General features: G+C 36.3%; 1 protein-coding gene across 1 annotated transcript in view; it reads right to left on the reverse strand.

Moving 5' to 3' along the window:
- Positions 1 to 22,536, reverse strand: part of NTRK2 (neurotrophic receptor tyrosine kinase 2) — a 389,365-nt gene that overhangs the window by 259,216 nt on the left and 107,613 nt on the right. The window contains exons 9-10 of the mRNA XM_053702438.1: positions 9,645 to 9,745; positions 8,545 to 8,644 (exon numbers count right to left, since the gene is read on the reverse strand). Of these exons, the coding sequence (XP_053558413.1) occupies positions 8,545 to 8,644; positions 9,645 to 9,745 (201 nt within the window). The remainder of the gene's footprint in view (positions 1 to 8,544; positions 8,645 to 9,644; positions 9,746 to 22,536) is intronic.

Genomic DNA, 22,536 nt, shown 5'->3' on the forward strand with positions numbered 1-22,536 from the left:
GTTTAAATTTAAAAATGACCTGCCTTAAAATGACAGGGCGGGCCGTGGACTGGATACACCACAAGAGAAATAAATTTATCAGGTAAGCATAAATTGTGTTTTCTCTTGTAAGGTGTATCCAGTCCACGGATCATCCATTACTTGTGGGATACCAATACCAAAGCTAAAGTACACGGATGAAAGGAGGGACAAGGCAGGAACTTAAATGGAAGGAACCACTGCCCGTAAAACCTTTCTCCCAAATATAGCCTCCGAAGAAGCAAAAGTATCAAATTTGTAAAATTTTGAAAAAATATGAAGCGAAGACCAAGTCGTCGCCTTGCAAATCTGATCAAAAGAAGCCTCATTTTTAAAGGCCCAAGTGGAAGCCACAGCTCTAGTGGAATGAGCTGTAATCCTTTCAGGAGGCTGCTGTCCAGCAGTCTCATAGGCTAAGCGGATTAAGCTTCTTAGTCAAAAAGAAAAAGAGGTTGCCGAAGCCTTTTGACCTCTCCTCTGTCCAGAGTAGACAACAAACAAAGCAGATGTTTGACGAAAATCTTTAGTAGCTTGTAAGTAAAACTTTAAAGCACGGACCACGTCCAAATTGTGTAACACAAGGATGGAACAACAATCTCTTGATTGATATTCTTGTTAGATACCACCTTAGGTAAGAACCCAGGTTTGGTACGCAGGACTACCTTATCCGTATAAAACATCAGATAAGGAGAATCACATTGTAAGGCAGATAGCTCAGAGACTCTAGGAGCCGAGGAAATAGCTACCAAAAAAAGAACTTTCCAAGATAAAAGCTTGATATTTATGGAATGAAGAGGTTCAAACGGAACTCCTTGAAGAACCTTAAGAACCAAGTTTAAGCTCCATGGTGGAGCAACAGGTTTAAACACAGGCTTGATTCTAACTAAAGCCTGACAAAATGCCTGAACGTCTGGAACATCTGCCAGACGCTTAACTAGCTGACAATCCTTTTTCCAAACCTTCTTGGAGAAAAGATAATATCCTAGCAATCCTGATCTTACTCCATGAGTAACCCTTGGATTCACACCAATAAAGATATCTACGCCAAACCTTATGGTAAATTTTCCTGGTGACAGGCTTTCGTGCCTGTCTTAAGGTATCAATAACTGACTCGGAGAAGCCACACTTTGATAAAATCAAGCGTTCAATCTCCAGGCAGTCAGCCGCAGAGAAATTAGATTTGGATGGTTGAAAGGACCCTGAAGTAGAAGGTCCTGTTTCAGAGGCAGAGACCATGGTGGAAAGGATGACATGTCCACTAGATCTGCATACCAGGTCCTGCGTGGCCACACAGGTGCTATCAGAATCACCGATGCTCTCTCCTGCTTGATCTTGGCAATCAGTCGAGGGAGCAGAGGAAACGGTGGAAACACATAAGCCAGGTTGAAAGACCAGGGCGCTGCTAGAGCATCTATCAGTGTCGCCTTGGGATACCTGGACCTGGATCCGTAACACGGAAGCTTGGCGTTCTGGCGAGACGCCATGAGATCCAGTTCTGGTTTGCCCCAACGATGAATCAGTTGTGCAAATGCCTCCGGATGGAGTTCCCACTCTCCCGGATGAAAAGTCTAACGACTTAGAAAATCCGCCTCCCAGTGCTCTACACCTGGGATATGGATAGCTGATAGGTGGCAAGAGTGAATCTCTGCCCAGCGAATTATTTTTGAAACTTCTAACATCTCTAGGGAACTTCTCGTTCCCCCTTGATGGTTGATGTAAGCTACAGTCGTGATGTTGTCCGACTGAAATCTGATGTACCTCAGAGTTGCTAACTGAGGCCAAGCCTGAAGAGCCTTGAATATCGCTCTTAGTTCCAGAATATTTAATGGAAGGAGAGACTCCTCCTGAGTCCACGATCCCTGAGCCTTCAGGGAGTTCCAGACTGCACCCCAACCTAGAAGGCTCGCATCTGTCGTAACAATTGTCCAATCTGGCCTGCGAAAGGTCATACCTTTGGACAGATGGACCCGAGATAGCCACCAGAGAAGAGAATCCCTGGTCTCTTGGTCCAGATTCAGTTGAGGGGACAAATCTGTGTAATCCCCGCTCCACTGACTGAGCATGCATAGTTGCAGCGGTCTGAGATGTAAGCGTGCAAACGGCACTATGTCCATTGCCGCTACCATTAAGCCGACTACTTCCATACACTGAACCACCGAAGGGCGCGGAATGGAATGAAGAACCCGGCAGGAATTTAGAAGCTTTGATAACCTGGACTCCGTCAGGTGAATTTTCATTTCTACAGAATCTATCAGAGTCCCTAGGAAGGAAACTCTTGTGAGTGGGGATAGAGAACTCTTTTCCTCGTTCACTTTCCACCCATGCGACCACAGAAATGCCAGTACTACGTCCGTATGAGACTTGGCAATTTGGAAGTTTGTCGTCTGTATCAGGATGTCGTCTAAATAAGGGGCTACTGCTATGCCCCGCGGCCTTAGGACCGCCATAAGTGACCCTAGAACCTTTGTAAAGATTCTTGGGGCTGTAGCTAATCCCAAGGGAAGAGCTACAACTGGTAATGCCTGTCTTAAAAGGCAAACCTGAGAAACCGATGATGATCTTTGTGTATCGGAATGTTAAGATAAGCATCCTTTAGATCCACTGTAGTCATATATTGACCCTCCTGGATCAGTGGTAGGATGGTACGAATAGTTTCCATCTTGAACGACGGAACTTTGAGGAATTTGTTTAAGATCTTTAGATCCAAAATTGGTCTGAAGGTTCCCTCTTTTTTGGGAACCACAAACAGATTTGAGTAAAAACCCTGTCCCTGTTCCTCCTTTGGAACTGGATGGATCACTCCCATAACTAGGAGGACTCGTACACAGTGTAAGAATGCCTCTCTCTTTATCTGGTGTGCAGATAATTGTGAAAGGTGAAATCTCCCTTTTGGGGGGGAAGCTTTGAAGTCCAGAAGATATCCCTGGGATATAATTTCCAACGCCCAGGGATCCTGAACATCTCTTGCCCACGCCTGGGCAAAGAGTGAAAGTCTGCCCCCTACTAGATCCGTTCCCAGATAGGGGGCCGTTCTTTCATTCTGTCTTAGAGGCAGCAGCAGGCTTTTTTACCTGCTTACCTTTTTTCCATGTCAGGTTTGGTCTCCAGACCGTCTTGGATTGAGCAAAAGTTCCCTCTTGTTTATTATTAGAGGAAGTTGATGCCGCACCTGCCTTGAAGTTTTGAAAGGCACGAAAATTAGACTGTTTGGCCCTAGATTTGGACCTGTCCTGAGGAAGGGCATGACCTTTTCCTCCAGTGATATCAGCAATAATCTCCTTCAACCAGGCCCGAATAGGGTCTGCCCCTTGAAGGGAATGTTAAGTAGCTTAGATTTTGAAGTCACGTCAGCTGACCATGATCTAAGCCATAGCGCTCTGCGCGCCTGTATAGCAAAACCAGAATTCTTAGCCGTTAGTTTAGTCAAATGAACAATGGCATCAGAATAAAAGAATTGGCTAGCTTAAGTGCTCTAAGCTTGTCAAGTATGTCATCCAATGGAGTCGCTACCTGTAAAGCCTCTTCCAGAGACTCAAACCAGAATGCCGCAGCAGCAGTGACAGGAGCAATGCATGCAAGGGGCTGTAGGATAAAACCTTGTTGAATAAATATTTTCTTAAGGTAACCTCTAATTTTTTATCCATTGGATCTAAAAAAAAAAAAAAAAAAAAGCACAACTGTCCTCGACAGGGATAGTAGTACGCTTTACTAGAGTAGAAACTGCTCCCTCCACCTTAGGGACTGTCTGCCATAAGTCCCATGTGGTGGCGTCTATTGGAAACATTTTTCTAAAAATAGGAGGGGAAGAGAACGGCACACCTGGTCTATCCCATTCCTTATTAATAATTTCTGTAAACCTTTTAGGTATTTGGAAAAACATCAGTACACACCGGCACTGCAAAGTATTTATCCAGTGTACACAATTTCTCTGGCACTGCAATGGTATCACAGTCATTCAGAGCAGCTAAAACCTCCCTAAGCAACACGCGGAGGTGTTCAAGCTTAAATTTAAATGTAGAAATATTAGAATCAGGTATCTTTCCTGAGTCATTAACATCACCCACTGACTGAAGCTCTCTTTCCTCAGCTTCTGCATATTGTGAGGCAGTATCAGACATGGTTCTTAAAGCGTCAGTATGCTCTGCATTTTGTCTCACCCCAGAGCTATCTCGCTTACCTCTAAGTTCAGGTAGTCTGGCTAATACCGCTGACAGTGTATTATCCATGACTGCCGCCATGTCTTGTAAAGTAAACGCTATGGGCGCCCTAGATGTACTTGGCGCCATTTGAGCGTGAGTCCCTTAAGCGGGAGTCAAAGGGTCTGACACGTGGGGAAAGTTAGTCGGCATAACTTCCCCCTCGTCAGATTCCTCTGGTGATACATTTTTTAAAGACAGAAAATGATTTTTATTGCATAAAATGAAATCAGTACATTTGGTACACATTCTAAGAGGGGGTTCCACCATGGCTTTTAAACATAATAAACAAGGAGTTTCTTCTATGTCAGACATGTTTATACAGAATAGCAATGAGACTAGCAAGCTTGGAAAACACTTTAAATCAAGTTAACAAGCAAATATAAAAAACGGTACTGTGCCTTTAAGAGAAACAAATTTTGTCAGAATTTGAAAAACAGTGAAAAAATGCAGTAAATCAAACAAAATGTTTAAAGTGTGTATAATAAGCTAACAGAGCATTGCACCCACTTGCAAATGGATGATTAACCCCTTAGTTCAAAAAACGGATAAAAAAAACAAAACGAAATAGACGTTTTTTAACAGTCACAACCAACTGCCACAGCAAGCTGTGGCCCTACCTTCCCCAATAAAGGACTTTGGAAAGCCTTTGGGCCCTTTAGAGATGTCCTATAGCATTCAGAGGGCCTTTGAGGGAAGCTGGATGTCACAGTTTGTAATTTTAACTGCACCAACTGTAACTTTTATACTACAACAGTGGAAATTGTTTCTAGTCAAAATTTAAGCCAGCCATGTGGAAAAAACTAGGCCCCAATAAAGTTTTATCACCAAAGCATATATAAAAACAATTAAACATGCCAGCAAACGTTTTATATTGTAAATATCATAAGGGTATTACCCCTGGGAGTAAGCATGATGCCAGTCGTTATTAAATCACTGTATTCAGGCTTAACTTACATTAATCCGGTATCAGCAGCATTTTCTAGTGTTTTCCATCTCTAGAAAACATTATAACTGCACATACCTGATAGCAGAATAAACTGCACGCCATTCTCTCGCTGAAGTTACCTCATCTGTGTAATCCCCTCAGACATGTGAGAACAGCAATGGATCTTAGTTACAACCTGCTAAGATCATAGAAACCTCAGGCAGATTATTCTTCTATTTACTGCCTGAGATAAAATAGCACAACTCCGGTACTATTTAAAAATAACAAACTTTTGATTGAAGAAAATAAACTAGCTATATTTAACCACTCTCTCCTACAACGTCCTTGCTTGTTGAGAGTTGCAAGAGAATGACTGGCTATGACAGTTAGGGGAGGAGCTATATTACAGCTCTGCTGTGGATGTCCTCTTGCAACTTCCTGTTGGGAATGAGAATATCCCACAAGTAATGGATGATCCGTGGACTGGATACACCTTACAAGAGAAATTTCGGACAAACCAAAAAGTCAAATATATATATATCTATATATATTGATATATAATTTTAATATCTTTGTATGAATAATTAAATAGTTTTCCATATTTTTTATGTTATATGTTATGTGTATATGTTATGTTAAATGTGCACTGGTGTTAATAGCTATTTAACCCTTTAAATGCTGAGCCATTCCTACCCATGTGCGAGTTTTTAGATGCTGCTCACATGTAAGCCCTACTGTAGGTCATTTTTTCAGTGAGAAACAAACATGTTATATATTGTGTGTGTGGGGGGGGGGGGGGTCAGCAGATCCTGCAGATTCACACTATATGATTATTTTATGTATTTATCATGACACATGGGGACTTTACAACAAAATGTGTAAAAAATGTATATTTTTTATTAATATTTTAAGTTTGTAAAAAATAGTGTGTGTTTTCTAAACTATGTTGTAAGGAGGGTTATCCACAAATGAAAAGCCCCTTTGGGTATATGTATATAACTTTGAGGTGCACGTAGGGGCTTCCATGAGCCTCTACTCAAATAAATGCACATTTATACACACCATATGATAACTATTGTCACAAGCATCGCATGTCTATAAAAACCTAAAGGAGCTTTATTTTAAAGACGGGCTTCTGACTGTTAAAACAAAGGGTCATGGGGGTCTCTAGGACTTTTGATAACCTGTTATAAGTATCTTGATACCCCATCCTGCAAACAGTGGGAGGAAATGTGGGGAATTTTTATTTTATTTTTTAAATGCTTTAATATTATACCACCAAGACACCCACCATTTGAGAGAGCAGGTGATTGCCTTTTTTGGGTCTTGAGGGATATGAAGCGTTTAAATACTTAACCCCATCCAGCTCACTTAAATCCTATGGAGCGGCCTTTTCCCTTCCTGATGTCCGGGCTTGGTTATGTCACCACACATCGATGTGGTGATGTCACTGGTATCCCTGGATCCCCCCTGCAATGCCAGCCCACTGGACCACCAGGGATTTGGGGGTAAGGGCAGAGGTGGGTGGGGGGCGTGATGAGCTCTAAAAATAGTCTCCCCCTGGATGACAATACATTTTGGCAATCTGCATTTAACTCATTGTGTGGATTTGGACAACATGTCGTCAAGTGCAGCAAAGGGTTTAAGTACACTCTGATATTTTGGATAGTAACTCAACAGCCTTCACATAAAAAAACATCAACTTTGTTTGTTTTACACAGAACATCTTGACTTTTCAAATGTGGTATTATAATGTTAATGTTTTGAGCATGCTCAGTTCACATATTAATAAACATCATTATATTCTGGTTTAATAAAAAGTTAAAAATGTTACTCTAATCACACTTTTACACCAAGAAACAAAGACAAACAATCATCAGAATGTTTATTTACGATTGCAGTAATCGTACAAATGATATGATAGATGTTAAATGCGCACATCATAAACTTATATTAAAAATTAAGAAAAAAAATGCCACCATCTTTAACTTATGGCCATGCAAATTTTGCTTTCACAAAACACCTTTTACTAGATCTGTGCTATATTTTTGCAAAATATAATGTAATACAGCCAGTCTCCCACAAGCTTCCATAACATTTACTATCTATAAGGAGAAGCTTTTTTATTACAACACCAACAAAAAAAAAACCTTAAAGAATTTTAAAGCATGATTCTGAAAGCCCATAAGATTTCAACTTTTTAACACTTCTAACCTCTAGAAAATATCTTTCCATTATAGGTATACTCCAAACATCCAAAGCCAATGAATAAATGTTCCTTGCCTTTTTAAAGGGACACTGAACCCAATTTTTTTCTTTCGTGATTCAGATAGAGCATGCAATTTTAAGCAACTTTCTAATTTAGTCTTATTATCGAATTTTCTTCATTCTCTTGGTATCTTTATTTGAAAAGCAAGAATGTAAGTTTAGATGCCGGCCCATTTTTGGTGAACAACCTAGGTTGTCCTTGCTGATTGGACAGCACCAATAAACAAGTGCTGTCCATGGTTCTGAACCAATAATTTGCTAGCTCCTTAGCTTAGATGCCTTCTTTTTCAAATAAAAATAGCAAGAGAACAAAGAAGAAATGATAATAGAAGTAAATTAGAAAGTTGTTTAAAATTGCATGCTCTATCTGAATCATGAAAGAAAAAAATTGGGTTCAGTGTCCCTTTAAGTCACTAAACAATGTTTACTGTTAAAAAATACATAGTATATTGCTATCATGATACTCTAATCAACTAAAATGAAACAGAACATAAATATACTGGGGGATTTATGTGTATATGTAACCATTTCCAGAGCAGTCTAATGTATTATTGTCTAAATGTAATATTTCTAAAGTATACAAAACGGAAGGATGGTATTTTACTTAGATAAATACAATAAACTTTAAATATTTTTTCAAATACAACAATCAATTAGACAAGAATAATAGGATATTACAAAATGCTATATACTAGAAATAATTAATTTCCCCCAAATCATTAGACAGTGCTTTTTAATTATTTTTAAATGTAAATGTATTATATCAATAAACATACAAAAACTATTCAACAAATTAACCAACATTTATATAATATGTCTTCACAGCCACTTATCACTAATGTTAAATTAACAGGAACAAAACAATTGGATGCATTTAATGATTGTCACATCATTATAATCCATGCTTAATATTCATTATAAGTTAGTATGCACAGTTAGCAGCAATATTACATAAAAACACACCACTAGTCACATGTTCTATGTTAAATAAGCCTTATATGCCAGAAAACACTATAAATGTAACTGCTCAACTAACAAATGTATGCAGTCTAAATTAGAGAACATTTTAGCAGACAAGAGTTGTAAGTTTGAGCAATATTTAGAGAAGCAAAAGAATTAAACATTATATCTTACCTTTTAGTCCAAATTTAGAGTGTCTTCCAAACTTTAAGATAATTAGCATGATCACTAAGCCGGTGCAAACTAACGCTGCAATTCCAACCACAACGTAAACCTGGAAAAACATACAAATATTCATTATTTTAGTCAAGTACTGTACATATATATATATATATATATATATATATATATATATAATGCATGTTATTATTATCATTTACTAGTATTAATGATTTGCAAATCGCTGCCAAATTCTATTGCCGTAATACTTGGCTCAAAATAGTCTAACGGTTTGTAGAAACAAAATCTTCCAGTGTTCAATCCCAATAAGAAGGAAATGTAATTTTATCCTACAACTGTAGAAAAGTTAGGCGCTATTGATAATAAATCAGCTCACATGCATGTGTAAAGATATAGGGCAACCTATATCAAGATTGCAGGAGGACTGGTTCCCATGTACAAGATCCATCCATCCACCTGCGATTGCCACTTGCTAGGCTGCATTGCATGCTGGAAATAAACATAGCACAAGAGCTTTCTTGTGCAATACCGCCCCTGCTCTCACGCAACCGGTTATGTCAATCACCCTGAGTGAGTGTTGAGTGATTGATCTTGCCCCCTCTGAGGTGACAGAAAGGCAAAATAAGCAGTTTGTGGCTGCAGGCTTGCTTATGGGAGCTAGATCTGCATAGCCTCAAAAGCTGCAAATGCAGCTTAATACATTTATCCTAGAGAGTTAGATACATTGCATTTTACAGCTTTTACTAGAAAAAAAACTACCAGACCCTTAATAACAGCCAAATAGCTAGGAAAAGGAATGAGTAAGGGCAAATTGCAAGCTCAGTCATATATAAAATATTTTGTGTAAACATATAATGCTGCAGATCCATAGCTGGTTTAGGCAATTTGTAGCATTTTAAAAACCTAAGTTACAGAATTTTTTTTTTTTGGGTCTCTTCAGTGAGTGTGGAACAAAGCACAACTTTTACATAAAAGCAAGAGGTGCTTAACCCCCTTTAAGTTCTGCTTCTTAGCTATCTGTGAGTTTTAATGTAGTTGAACCCAGCACCACTTTTAACATTATTTAAATGTATTAACTTGTGACACAAACTTACAGTGATGCTGTCTTCACTTCCATCAATGGAAACATCTGTTGACGTTACACCATTTCCAATATCTGTAGTTCCACCAAGGTCATTTGAGGTTGTTTCATAATCTTTATAAACACAAAAATATATATTGTAATTAAACCTTTGCACATTGAAAATTGTTAAATTGAGTTAATGTCCTTTCTGATAAATCAAACATACTGCAGAAACAAAAGGACATCTCATAAACAGAGGTTGAAAATATCCCTATAGTTCACCAATCAAGGTATCTACTTAGAGCAGGGGTCAGCAACCTTGGCACCCCAGATGTTTTAGAACTACATTTCCCATTATTCTCAGGCACACTTTAGGCTGGCTGAGTATCATGGGAAATGTAGTTCGGAAACATCTGGGGTGGCAAGGTTACTGACCCCTGACTTAAAGGGACAGTCTAATCAAAATTAAACTTTCATGATTCAGATAGGGCAAGCAATTTTAAACAACTTTCCAATTTACTTTTATCATCAAATTTTCTTTGTTCTTTTGGTATTCTTTGTTAAAAGCCAAACCTAGGTAGGCTCAAATGCTAATTTCTAAGCCCTTGAAGGCCTCCTCTTATCTCAGGGCATTTTGAGTTTTTCACAGCTAGAGGGCATTAGTTCATGTTGTTCTCATGCACGCGGAGTTACGTAGGAGTCAACACTGATTGGCTAAAATCCAATTCTGTCAAAAGAACTCAAATAAGGGTGCAGTCTGCAGAGACTTAGATACAAGTTAATTACAGAGGTAAAAAGTATATTAAAATAACCGTGTCTGTTATGCAAAACTGGTGAATGGGTAATAAAGGGATTTTTATCTTTTTAAACAATATAAATTCTGGAGTAGACTGTCCCTTTAATGTTAAAAGGTCATAAAACACAATTTTTTCTCTCATGATTCAGATAGAATAAACAGCTTTCCAATTAACCTCTATTACTGTATTTAATTTTCTTTGGTTTTTTTTGTAATCTTTTGTTGAAAAGCAGGAAGGTAAGTTCAGAAGTTGCAGCTCTATATGAGGCAGCAGTTTTGCAAGAATGTTATACATTAGCAAGAGCACTAGATGGCAGCATTTTTTCCTGTAATGTAGTGCTCTAGACATTTGCATGCTAACTATCTAGATATCTCTTCAACAAAGAATACAATGTTGGTTTCATGGCCATTTAAGTAAAGGGACTTGTCTGAAGATAATGGACTAGTGGAAATGTCCAGCTCTGGTTAAATGAACATGCAAATCCTAACATATATGTTACAAATATGTAAGCACCTGTATATTCTGCCATTAGTTGTAGTTGACCCAAGCATGTGGACAAAATCTTAAAGAAGTTAAAAAAAAAAACAAGTTTCCTTAAAGGGACATGAAACACAATTTTTTTCTATCATGATTCAGATAGAGCAGTGTTTCTCATCCTTTTGTGTAACGAGTACCCGATCAGGCAAATATATTTCTCCTAAGTACCCCCAAATGCACATAAATATTATTAGGTGACAAAAATAAGTGAAATGCCCCAGTATGTGGTTAAAAGATAATGAAAGGGCAAGCCACTAAGTATCCCTTATCAAAGCTCCAGGTACCCCAGGGTTACATGTACCACATGTTGAGAAACTAGGAGATAGATAATACAATTAAAACAGCATTACAATTGACTTCTTTTATCTAATTTGTTTCATTCTTTAGGTATCCTTTGTTGAAGAAAGAGCAATGCACACAGAGCCAATGACACGAGGCATTTGTTTGCAGCCACCAATCACCAACTCCTGACCCTATGTAGATATGCTTTTCAACAAAGTATATCAAGAGAATGAAGCAAGTGAGATCTTAGTAGTAAATTGGAAAGTTGTTTATAATTGCATGTTCTTTGTGAATCATGAAAGAAAAATTGTGTGTTTCATGTCCCTTTAAGCAACTTGCCTAGATTTTAGTCTTGTTTTTAATCAGAAATGATAAATAAGTTCTAGATATATAAACTACCAGGGAGCCCAACATAGATACGATGAGTAATAACCCCTAAAACAAATAATGGATCGGGGCACTCAATCACTTGTCTTGTGATGAATCAAATGTTTTAATACAGTGATGTTATTGGATAGTTACGTCTGAAAAAGGGGTTGATTACCTTGAAACCTTTGATTCACAAGACCAGTGAGTGTTGCCCCCCCCGCTATTTGATTTTAGGGTTATTACTTATCTTTTTATAAATGGTTATTGTGTGTATATATATATATATATATATATATATATATATGTGTGTGTGTGTATTTAACATAATGTTTTAACCCATATCAATAATGGGAATTAATATGTTTATTCACTATGATATCCCATAATTCTCTGCTGACAACTTAAAGGGCCACTGTAAGTAAATATTTTCTATGCCTGTTACTAACTAACTACCCCAAATACGCGTTTTATCAATAGCATTTCATTAACATATCTCTACCGTATATCAGAAATCTTGTTTGCAAATTTAATTGTTTTCCAAACCCACTCCGTGGGTATCCTTTGCTCTGTACCAATCCGTTTACAATACCTAGGTTTCAAAATGGCGCTTTAAACACAAAGTTATTGGTTTAAGTATTTTGAACACACAGTGCTGAAAATAGTGGGCAGGATAACGTGACATCATCGGCGAATAAAAGATATAACTTTTACAACGTTATGAAACTTCGTTTTGGAGAAAATATAGATCAGTAGGTTTTAATTAATGTTTATTAACTTTAATATGTTAGTTGTTTAGCTTAAAAATTATAACAGAAAGTAATCCTTTAAGAAAGAGCTATTATTTAGTGATGTAGACCTTGGAACATTTCTCATGCTAGAAGAATTTACCATTTTATGTTCTCTGCTACTGTACATGACCCTGTTATTTTTGCTTACGTGCTCAGATCAAGTCAGAACAAATGAGAAAGTTATTTTACAATTTACAAACTGTAAATCAATATTTAGTTTGTGTTCATTACATATTCATATATTTAATGCCAAAGAGAAAGATGGATAATTAAAAACTGGCATAGTACTTTAGAAGAAGAATGTTGACATTTCTTTCAGAAATAGTATATAAAATAATTGATATTATATTTAGACAGTCATTAACACTTAATTTACACACAAGTAAACCAAATTAACTTACATTTTAAAAAGATATAAAAGTCAATTTGGAATGAACAGCAAAGTATTTTCAAATACAATTACTAGAATTCTGGCAATATACAAGCAAAATAAGATTTACTTTAAAAGTAATTATTAAACATGCACATGCGCAGGTGTTATATGTTAATTACACGCATGTGCAATTGTCTCCAAAAGCACTAGGAGAATGAAGAAACCAAAGACAAGTGTGTGCATTTAAAATAAAGACTTTTACATTTTCTGTCAATTCATAAAATGTGTTAAGTGCTATTCTTCTTCATTTTATGCTTAGGAGCCAGCCCATTTCTGGAGCACTAGATTACAGCACTATTTCCTGCCATGCAGTGCTCCAGACAACTATCTAGATATCTCTTCAACAAAGAATATCATGGGAACAAAGCAAATTTGATAATAGAAGTAAATTAGAAACTTTTTTTAAATTGTTTGCTCTGTCTGAATCACAAAATAATTTTTTGGGGTTTCATATCCCTTTAACTAAGGCTTGATTCACCTATCCCTTCCAGCCAATTGCCAGTGGTCATTCCTGACTTTAACATATATAACTGTGTTAAATGGCTCAATATATATCTCACATATCAAACGTGAACCATTAGAAAAACAGAAAAACATTAAATAAACCACAACACTTTGGAAATATATCTTATAAAATGTGATCTGTAAATGTGTGTAGTTGTGTTTTATTATGTTAAAGTAGTCTCGCAGGATAGGACAGTATTGGTCTCGGCAATCGTGCAGATGCAAACAATGCGTTGACTGGGATGCATTCTGGGATTTCCTGGGGTTTTGTTGGTTGGGATTTTTTGGGTTTAAAAAGGTGTATTGGTTACTGCGCTGTGAAACTCTATTAAACCTATGAAAAACAAGAGGACTCTCCAACCTCTATATAAACAAAGTGAATAAATTAGAATAATTTGGTTACTAAAAAAACCAAAAAATTCTAGTGTCATAGGCGCTAATAAAAGCTTAAAATAGTGTTGTGAATATAAACTACTTACTAAGTGAAAATAATGTGCAAATATTAAATGCAACAGATAAAATATCAAATAGAGTGAATGTGACACAAATTTAAAATAATGTGCAGATTCTGCATACATTTAATAACAATATCAAAAGTTTACATATATAAAAGACAAAAAAATAAAAAATAAAAAATACAAAGTAGCAATTGTGTTGCTCAGACGCAGTTACAAGTGTAGTATACAATTTTCAACAATTACTAGAAAAACAAACATCAAATAAGAATCTTTCTGAAGCAATATGAAGTTGGATAAATCCAATTGAAACCATCTTGTCAAGTCCGAGATAGGATTTTCAGGTCAAGCTGGAACGAGATAAGGAACCAATGAAACGGCAGAAAAGGCACCAGTTTAAGGTCAACACCTTTACTTACACCGGGGTCGGTGATGAGGCAAATGGATCCCTCTCTTTGGCTCAATTTCCGACGCTGACGGCACCCACTTGAATACAGCGTTTCAATATGGCAATGAATGGGAACAGAGTGTTCGTCCAAAATCACCTTTGCGAGCAGGTAGCCAAAGTCAGATCCTATGGAAGCCTTGGAGGGACACAACACTTAAAGGAACAGAGCAACGCGTTTCAACCCGCTAAGGGTCTTTTTCGCCTTATCACCAACCCCGATGTAAGTAAAAGTGTTGACCTTAAACTGGTGCCTTTTCTGCTGTTTCATCGGTTCCTTATTTCGTTTCAGCTTGACCTGAAAATCCTATCTCGGGCTTGACAAGATTGTTTCTTCTGATGACCAATTGGATTTATCTGACTTCATATTGCTTCAGAAAGATTCTTATTTGATGTTTGTTTTTCTAGTAATTGTTGCAAATTGTATACTGCACTTGTAACTGCGTCTGAGCAACGCAATTGCTACTTTATATTTTTTATTTTTTTGTCTTTTATATATGTAAACTTTTGATATTGTTATTAAATGTATGCAGAATCTGCACATTATTTTAAATTTGTGTCACGTTCACTCTATTTGATATATTTATCTGTTGCATTTAATATTTGCACATTATTTTCACTTAGTAAGTAGTTTATATTCACAACACAATTTTAAGCTTTTATTAGCTCCTATGACACTAGAATTCTTTGGTTTCTTTTAGTGACCAAATTATTCTAATTTATTCACTTGGTTGGGATTTTTTACCTACTCTGTGATTCAGCACAAGGGGTTTAAAGAGACACTATTGTCCATGTGAAGTATCACATCTCGTGGCCCTATCTCATTATATTAAAGCTAACAAGGTTGTCTCCTTTTTATTATCATTTTCTTTCACTTTTTTTCTCTTTTGCACACTTTAGAGTGAACTGTGTTATAGAAATAATTGTATTAGTTTAGTTTCTATTTGTTTGTTTAGTAATGTTTTTGAAACATTATTGTGATGCCAGTATCCTTGACAGTGGAAGTAGATCTATGCAAAGGGAAGTTAACAGATGCAAGACAGAAGCTGCTCCATAGATTGTAATTTTGCACCATTGTGATTTTCCACTCCATATGAAACTGTTTTTTTTTAATTGTACATTTAATTGTACATTTAAAGTTTTAATGAAGATTATCAGGACAGGGCTGATCCCAGTGTTTTTAAAAGACTGTAATTAGATATTACCATTATAGTGAGAATAGATAATGAACTGGCAAAGTGTAGCAAATAAACCACATTCAACCCTTAAAAATGATTGAAATCTTCATTTTTTAAAATTTATATCTGCTTAGCCTCTCATTCTATCACAGGACACAGGCTCTGTGAGTGCTCAGAGGCAGAAATTTGAGCTGCTATTTTAAATTTAAAAGAAAAAAAAAAGTATTGTGCAGGAGGGGTGGCTGAGGCTTATGCTGAAATTACTTTTGCAGGTAGATATAGATATAAGAATTGAAGATTTCAATCTTTTTAAGGAGGTGACCATATTGCCTCTTTAAAAAATGACATATATGAAAAATACATATGTCAGGGCTGTTTTCAGGGTGGTTTAAAGAAATGGTTTGTATAAGAACCCTGACATATGTATTTTTATATGTGTCCCTTTTTAAAGTGGCGATATGGTCACCCTAGGTTTATTGGAACTAAATAATTGAATGTTGCAATTGTTTAATTAATTATCTTTAAGGTGTTTTTAAGGTGTTTACATCACTTTAAATCCCCAATTCTGTAATTTGAATAAATTGTAATCATATTGTTATTAAATATCTATATACCTGCATCACATGAACTGAATATTGCAGCATAAGGGAATTCAACAGTGGAGTTTCATAAAATATATTTTACTCAAATAAGTTTTTTAGTGTGAAAAATGTTCTTCATTTAATGCAGCAAATAATCCTACATAACAAATAAAAACACACAGAAGTCTCTTTCTGAAAATAAAAAATAAAAAAGGCATTTTTATTTTATTAATAGAGACTTAGCTCATTAAAACCACATCCCAATGATAATGAATGTATTGACTTTTGCGTTTTCTTGAACAACATTAACAAAACTAGCTATTTTAAATAGAAAAATAAACATAAAGTAGCAATTTCTCCTACATTTAATACACTGTAAATCACAGGAAGCATATTAAGGGGAAACACATTTCACAGCACAGTGTCCCTATAAGCTGCACAAGCAAATGATCTTAGACAAAACAAGATATGCTTTGCACATCTTATAATCCACAAAATATGAACAAAAACAAGGTCTGTTCAATTGGTCTTTGAACATCTATCTACCTATTATCTATCTATCAATCTATCTTTCTTTCTTTCTATCTATCTATCTATCTATCTATATCTATCTATCTATCTACAAAATGCTTAATGTATTCATACCATTTTGTTAATTTGGTTACTAGTAGAACAGATTTTATTATGCATTGCTCAGCTGCTTAGCAACATATTGTACTTTGCTTAACAACCATTCTTTAATAATATAACCAGTATTTTAGCATTGGCTGCATTTTTATTTAAATCCCTATTTTAGTTTCAATTCAGAGTGAATGTTTATTAATACATTTATTGTATCCTATTTAAATGTCAGCACTGATTAAAATGGTGTACATAAAACGCAGCAATTTGTAGACTGTTGCTGTTATTTCAGCGACATTCCAGGTGGATGTTTCCAGTTAGGGTAAGTTTAGGATTAACCTCTCTTGGTTAATGCCATCTGTAGCATTTAAAGCAATTAACCAAAGTAGAAATGTTTCACATCTTCGTTATGCAGAATTCAAACAGTGCTGGAAATGTCCCTTGTTTTGTCAGTGATCTTTTTAACAGTAAATCATCAGTATCTAAACTGAAAAATGGTTTGTACAGATATTTGTAACAGCTGTAAATATTTTATTGTTAATTATTTTAAGATCCATCTAAGAAAATCCATAAATATTTACAACTGTTAGGATATACGCTTCAACTAAAGATATGTCTTTTACCTTACTGGTTTTCTTTCAAGTGCTATAACGTTATGAATCAACAGTCTATCTTACCTAGGTACTATATATACCAATATATATATATATATAAATATATATATATATATATATATATATATTTTATTTATTTTGCTGGTATATTTTGTGTTTAATCCCCTTTACCCACCCTTTTGAAGAATAGAAAGAAAACTTTATATGTACCATAAAATCCAGGGTCAGTTATTGGCTCCTTACCTAAATGAGCAAAAAAAATACAAAATAAGAAAAAAAAAGAAAATATATGTGAGTATTGATGAATGATAATGCTTTTGTTAGTTTAAATTGTGTGGTTTATTATAATATAAAACAGTACTTTTAAGGCACATTAGACACATCTTTCTTTTGAGTAAAAATTGAGCTTTGTCCCACTTTCCCTAGAGAGTACAAGCATAATCGGTAGCCTTAGTTTTCAAAATGCTGCGTATTGCGTATATTAGCTATAAATTTTGCAGCATTTTTAGGCTACAGAATTTAGTTTCTGGCATCTCTAGGAAGTGTTGGACAAGAAATTATTTTTTTCACAATCGCAAAAGGTGTTTAATATCCTTTTAAAATACTGTGGTGTATCAATATACTGTGTAAATTTTTTCATACAAATAAAGAAGAACAAATACAATTCATACCCAGTACTCATATAAAAATAGTAACATTGCAAAATGCATTATTTACTAAATTTAAGATGCAAATGTTTTTTATTTTTGTAAGCTTTAGTGACATACACCTGTTCAACAAAATCAGAGATTTTCCGCCCAGTTCCTAAATATTTATATTAAAATATTCTAAAATAAATATTATCAAGACACATAGGCGAATTCAAAATCTTTTATTAAAATGATTATCAGTATTTTTCCATTTACCAGAACACGCATCCACTGATTATATTTACATTAAAAAACACAACTTAATTTAGAATTGTGAAACTAACTTTACAGATTTTATAAATCTTTATAATTTTAATTGCTTTATAATCTTCTTTTCTAATGTTTCCTTATTATAATTTATACATATATTTTCCCTTTATTTAGCACATTTTAAGAATTGTTCACCACTTGTTATTTACAATTTCATTTGCATGTATTGTATAAAGAACATATTTTGCAATTTTCTCAAAGCTCGAAGTTCCCACTTCCTGACTTTAATCTATCAGCAGAGTTGCATTAACTTGATTCTGATTGGCTGTAAAGTATTTCCAAATGACTTACAACTGACATTTCAAATGTAATACCAATATTGTAAATTAAATAAAATATTATTGCATTTTAGTTTAAAACGTGTATTCAATGGTCTGAATGGGGCCCGTTTTGTGTTTAAAATAGCAGGCGCAGAATGTTTCCAGCTAGGGAATCTGTCCAAAGTATGTCTGCTTTCGGGGGTTACTGAAGATGATTCTGCTATATTTAACATTAAGCAAGTGAGAGGTTGTGCAGCTTTTCCTTTTGCAACCAAATGTATGAGAGCATGGCTGGCTTGTCAATAGTCATGGAGGAATTAGTCTTAAAACCTCTGATTGTTAACTTGCAATTGAAAGGGCTCTGAAGTTGCATACAGACTCATATTTGGCTAAAACAATTCAAAGGGATGTGTGGTAGAGTTTTAGTAATTAGTTTTGTGTGCCAAAATGTCCCTAATATTAACTGACACCTGTATTGTAAAATAGTATCACAAATGTAGTTTGTTATTGTTATTTTCTTGAGGTTTAATTCCACAAATGCATTTTAGGCATCTTTAAAGCTCTGACTTGTGACTGACTTGTGAATTGTGACTGACTTGGCTGTGTAAGTTGAAATTACAATTGACCTTATAATGGACTTGACTGACTTATAACAGAGAAAAGTTATGTCGGAGATTTGTCTCCAAGTTAATAACTTCATCCACCTTTAAATACATTTTCAAGTTGGAGAAGTGTTTGAGCTTTATGAATAGCCCTTCACTTGGTAAAATTGTGTATTTACTATTGTTTGAACAGCATAGACACATTCAGCAGCCATGACTTACCCTCATCTCTGTGAGCTGACTTTGGGGCATATTTATCAAGGTCTGGCGGACCTGATCCGACACTGCAGATCAGGTCCGCCAGACCTCGCTGAATACGGTGAGCAATACGCTTGCTGTATTCAGCATTGCACCAGCAGCTCACAAGAGCTGCTGGTGCAACAACGCCCCCTGCAGACTCGCAGCTAATGGGCCGCCAGCAGGGGGTGTCAATCAACCTGATCGTACTTGATCAGGTTGTATTGTGGCGATGTCTTTGTGACCGCTGCTTCATAACTGCTGTTTCTGGCAAGCCTGCAGGCTCGCCAGAAGCACGGGGCATCAAGCTCCATTCGGATCTTGAAACATATGCCCCTTTGTCTCTTTTGAAATAAAAAAGATTGTTGTGATCTGATTCTTGGGAAATTTAAACAGATCATACAGTGTTCTGTTAAATCTTACATTGCATCAGATCAATACAACAATCTTAATGGAATTTACCCCTGAAAGCTTTTGGCAGATAAAAAAATGATTTCATATGGGTTAGTTAGAGTTGTCTACAACATTTTCAAATGTCGTAATTTGTTAATTAGGACATGTTTGGGATATCCCCGTATGTTTAATTAACTTAAAGAGACAGTAAACACTTTCGGCTAGATTATGAGTTGTGCGTTAGGGTAAAAAAGCAGCGTTAAGAGGTCCTAACGCTGCTTTTTTTACGCCCGCTGCTATTACGAGTCTTGCAGGTTTAGGGTCACCGCACACTTCTTTGGCCTTACCGCAAAACGACTTACATAAACTTCGTAAAGTCTTTTTTCTATGGGACTTCCATAGCGCTGATATTACGAGTCTGTCCTGGGAGGCCAAAAAGTGAGCGGTACACCCTACCCTGTCAAGATCCCTAACGCATTTAAAAGTCAGTAGTTAAGAGTTTTATGGTACAACGCCGTAACATAAAACTCATAACTAAAGTGCTAAAAAGTACACTAACATCCATAAACTACCTATTAACCCCTAAACCGAGGCCCTGCCGCATCGCAAATACTAAAATAAAATTTTTAACCCCTAATCTGCCGCTCCGGACACCGCCATCACCTACATTATATGTATGAACCCCTAATCTGCTGACCCCAACATCGCCGGCAGCTACATTATATTTATTAACCCCTAATCTGCTGCCCCAATGTCGCCGCCACCTACCTACACTTATTAACCCCTAATCTGTTGCCCCCAACGTCGCCGCCACTATATTAAACATATTAACCCCAAAATCGCCACACACCCGTCTCGCAAATATTAGTTAAATTTTATTAACCCCTAATCTGCCGTCCCTAACATCGCCGCCACCTACCAACATTTATTAACCCATAATCTCACGCCCCCAATGTCGCCGCCACTATATTAAAGTTATTAACCCCTAAACCTAAGTCTAACCCTAAACCTAACACCCACTAACTTAAATATAATTTAAATAAATCTAAATAAATATTCCTATCATTAACTAAATTATTCCTATTTAAAACTAAATACTTACCTATAAAATAAACCCTAAAATAGCTACAATATAACTAATAGTTACATTGTAGCCATCTTAGGATTTATTTTTATTTTACAGGCAAGTTTGTATTTATTTTAAGTAGGCAGAATAGTTATTAAATAGTTATTAACTATTTACTAACTACCTAGCTAAAATAAAGACAAATTTACCTGTAAAATAAAACCTAACCTAAGTTACACTAACACCTAACACTACACTATAATTAAATACAATTAAATAAATTACATACAATTAGCTAAATTAAATTAAATTAGCTAAAGTACAAAAAACAAACAAACAATAAATTACAGAAAATAATAAACAAATTACAGAAATTTAAATTAATCACACCTAATCTAAGAGCCCTATTAAAATAAAAAAGCCCCCCCGAAATAAAAAAAACCCCTAGCCTAAACTAAACTACCAATAGCCCTTAAAAGGGCCTTTTGCGGGGCATTGCCCCAAAGTAATCAGCTCTTTTACCTGTAAAAAAAAAAATACAAACAACCCCACCAAAAGTAAAACCCACCACCCACACAACCAACCCCCCCAAATAAAATACTATCTAAAAAACCTAAGCTCCCCATTGCCCTGAAAAGGGCATTTGGATGGGCATTGCCCTTAAAAGGGCAGTTAGCTCTTTTGCCACCTAAACCCTAATCTAAAAAATAAAACCCACCCAATACACCCTTAAAAAAACCTAACACTAACCCCCTGAAGATCGACTTACCGGGAGACGTCTTCATCCAAGCTGGGGGGCAAAGTGGTCCTCCAGACGGGCAGAAGTCTTCATCCAAGCCGGGCAGAAGTGGTCCTCCAGACGGGCAGAAGTCTTCACCCAGACGGCATCTTCTATCTTCATCCATCCGGCGCGGAGCGGGTCCATCTTCAAGACATCTGACGCGGAGCATCCTCTTTATCAGATGACTAAAACAGAATGAAGGTACCTTTAAGTGACGTCATCCAAGATGTCTTCCCTTAGATTACAATTGGCTGATAGAATTCTATCAGCCAATCGGAATTAAGGTAGAAAAAATCCTATTGGCTGATGCAATCAGCCAATATGATTGAGCTCGTATTCTATTGACTGATTGGAACAGCCAATAGGATTGAACTTCAATCCTATTGGCTGATTGCATCAGCCAATAGGATTTATTCTACCTTAATTCCGATTGGCTGACAGAATTCTATTAGCCAATCGGAATCTAAGGGACGCCATCTTGGATGACGTCACTTAAAGGTACCTTCATTCTGTTTTAGTCGTCGGATGAAGAGGATGCTCTGCGTCGGATGTCTTGAAGATGGACCCGCTCCGCGCCGGAAGGATGAAGATAGAAGATGCCGTCTGGATGAAGACTTCTGCCTGTCTGGAGGACCACATCTGCCCGGCTTGGATGGAGACTTCTGCCCATCTGGAGGACCACTTCGCCCGGCTTGGATGAAGACGTCTCCCGGTAAGTCGATCTTCAGGGGGTTAGTGTTAGGTTTTTTTAAGGGTGTATTGGGTGGGTTTTACTTTTAGATTAGGGTTTGGGTGGCAAAAGAGCTAACTGCCCAATTAAGGGCAATACCCATCCAAATGCCCTTTTCAGGGCAATGGGGAGCTTAGGTTTTTTTATATAGTATTTTATTTGGGGGGTTGGTTGTGTGGGTGGTTTTACTGTTGGGGGGGTTGTATTTTTTTTTACAGGTAAAAGAGCTGATTACTTTGGGGCAATGCCCCACAAAATGCCCTTTTAAGGGCTATTGGTAGTTTAGTTTAG

The sequence above is a fragment of the Bombina bombina genome, chromosome 2 (genome assembly GCF_027579735.1).
Source record: "Bombina bombina isolate aBomBom1 chromosome 2, aBomBom1.pri, whole genome shotgun sequence".
Lineage (NCBI taxonomy): Eukaryota > Metazoa > Chordata > Amphibia > Anura > Bombinatoridae > Bombina > Bombina bombina.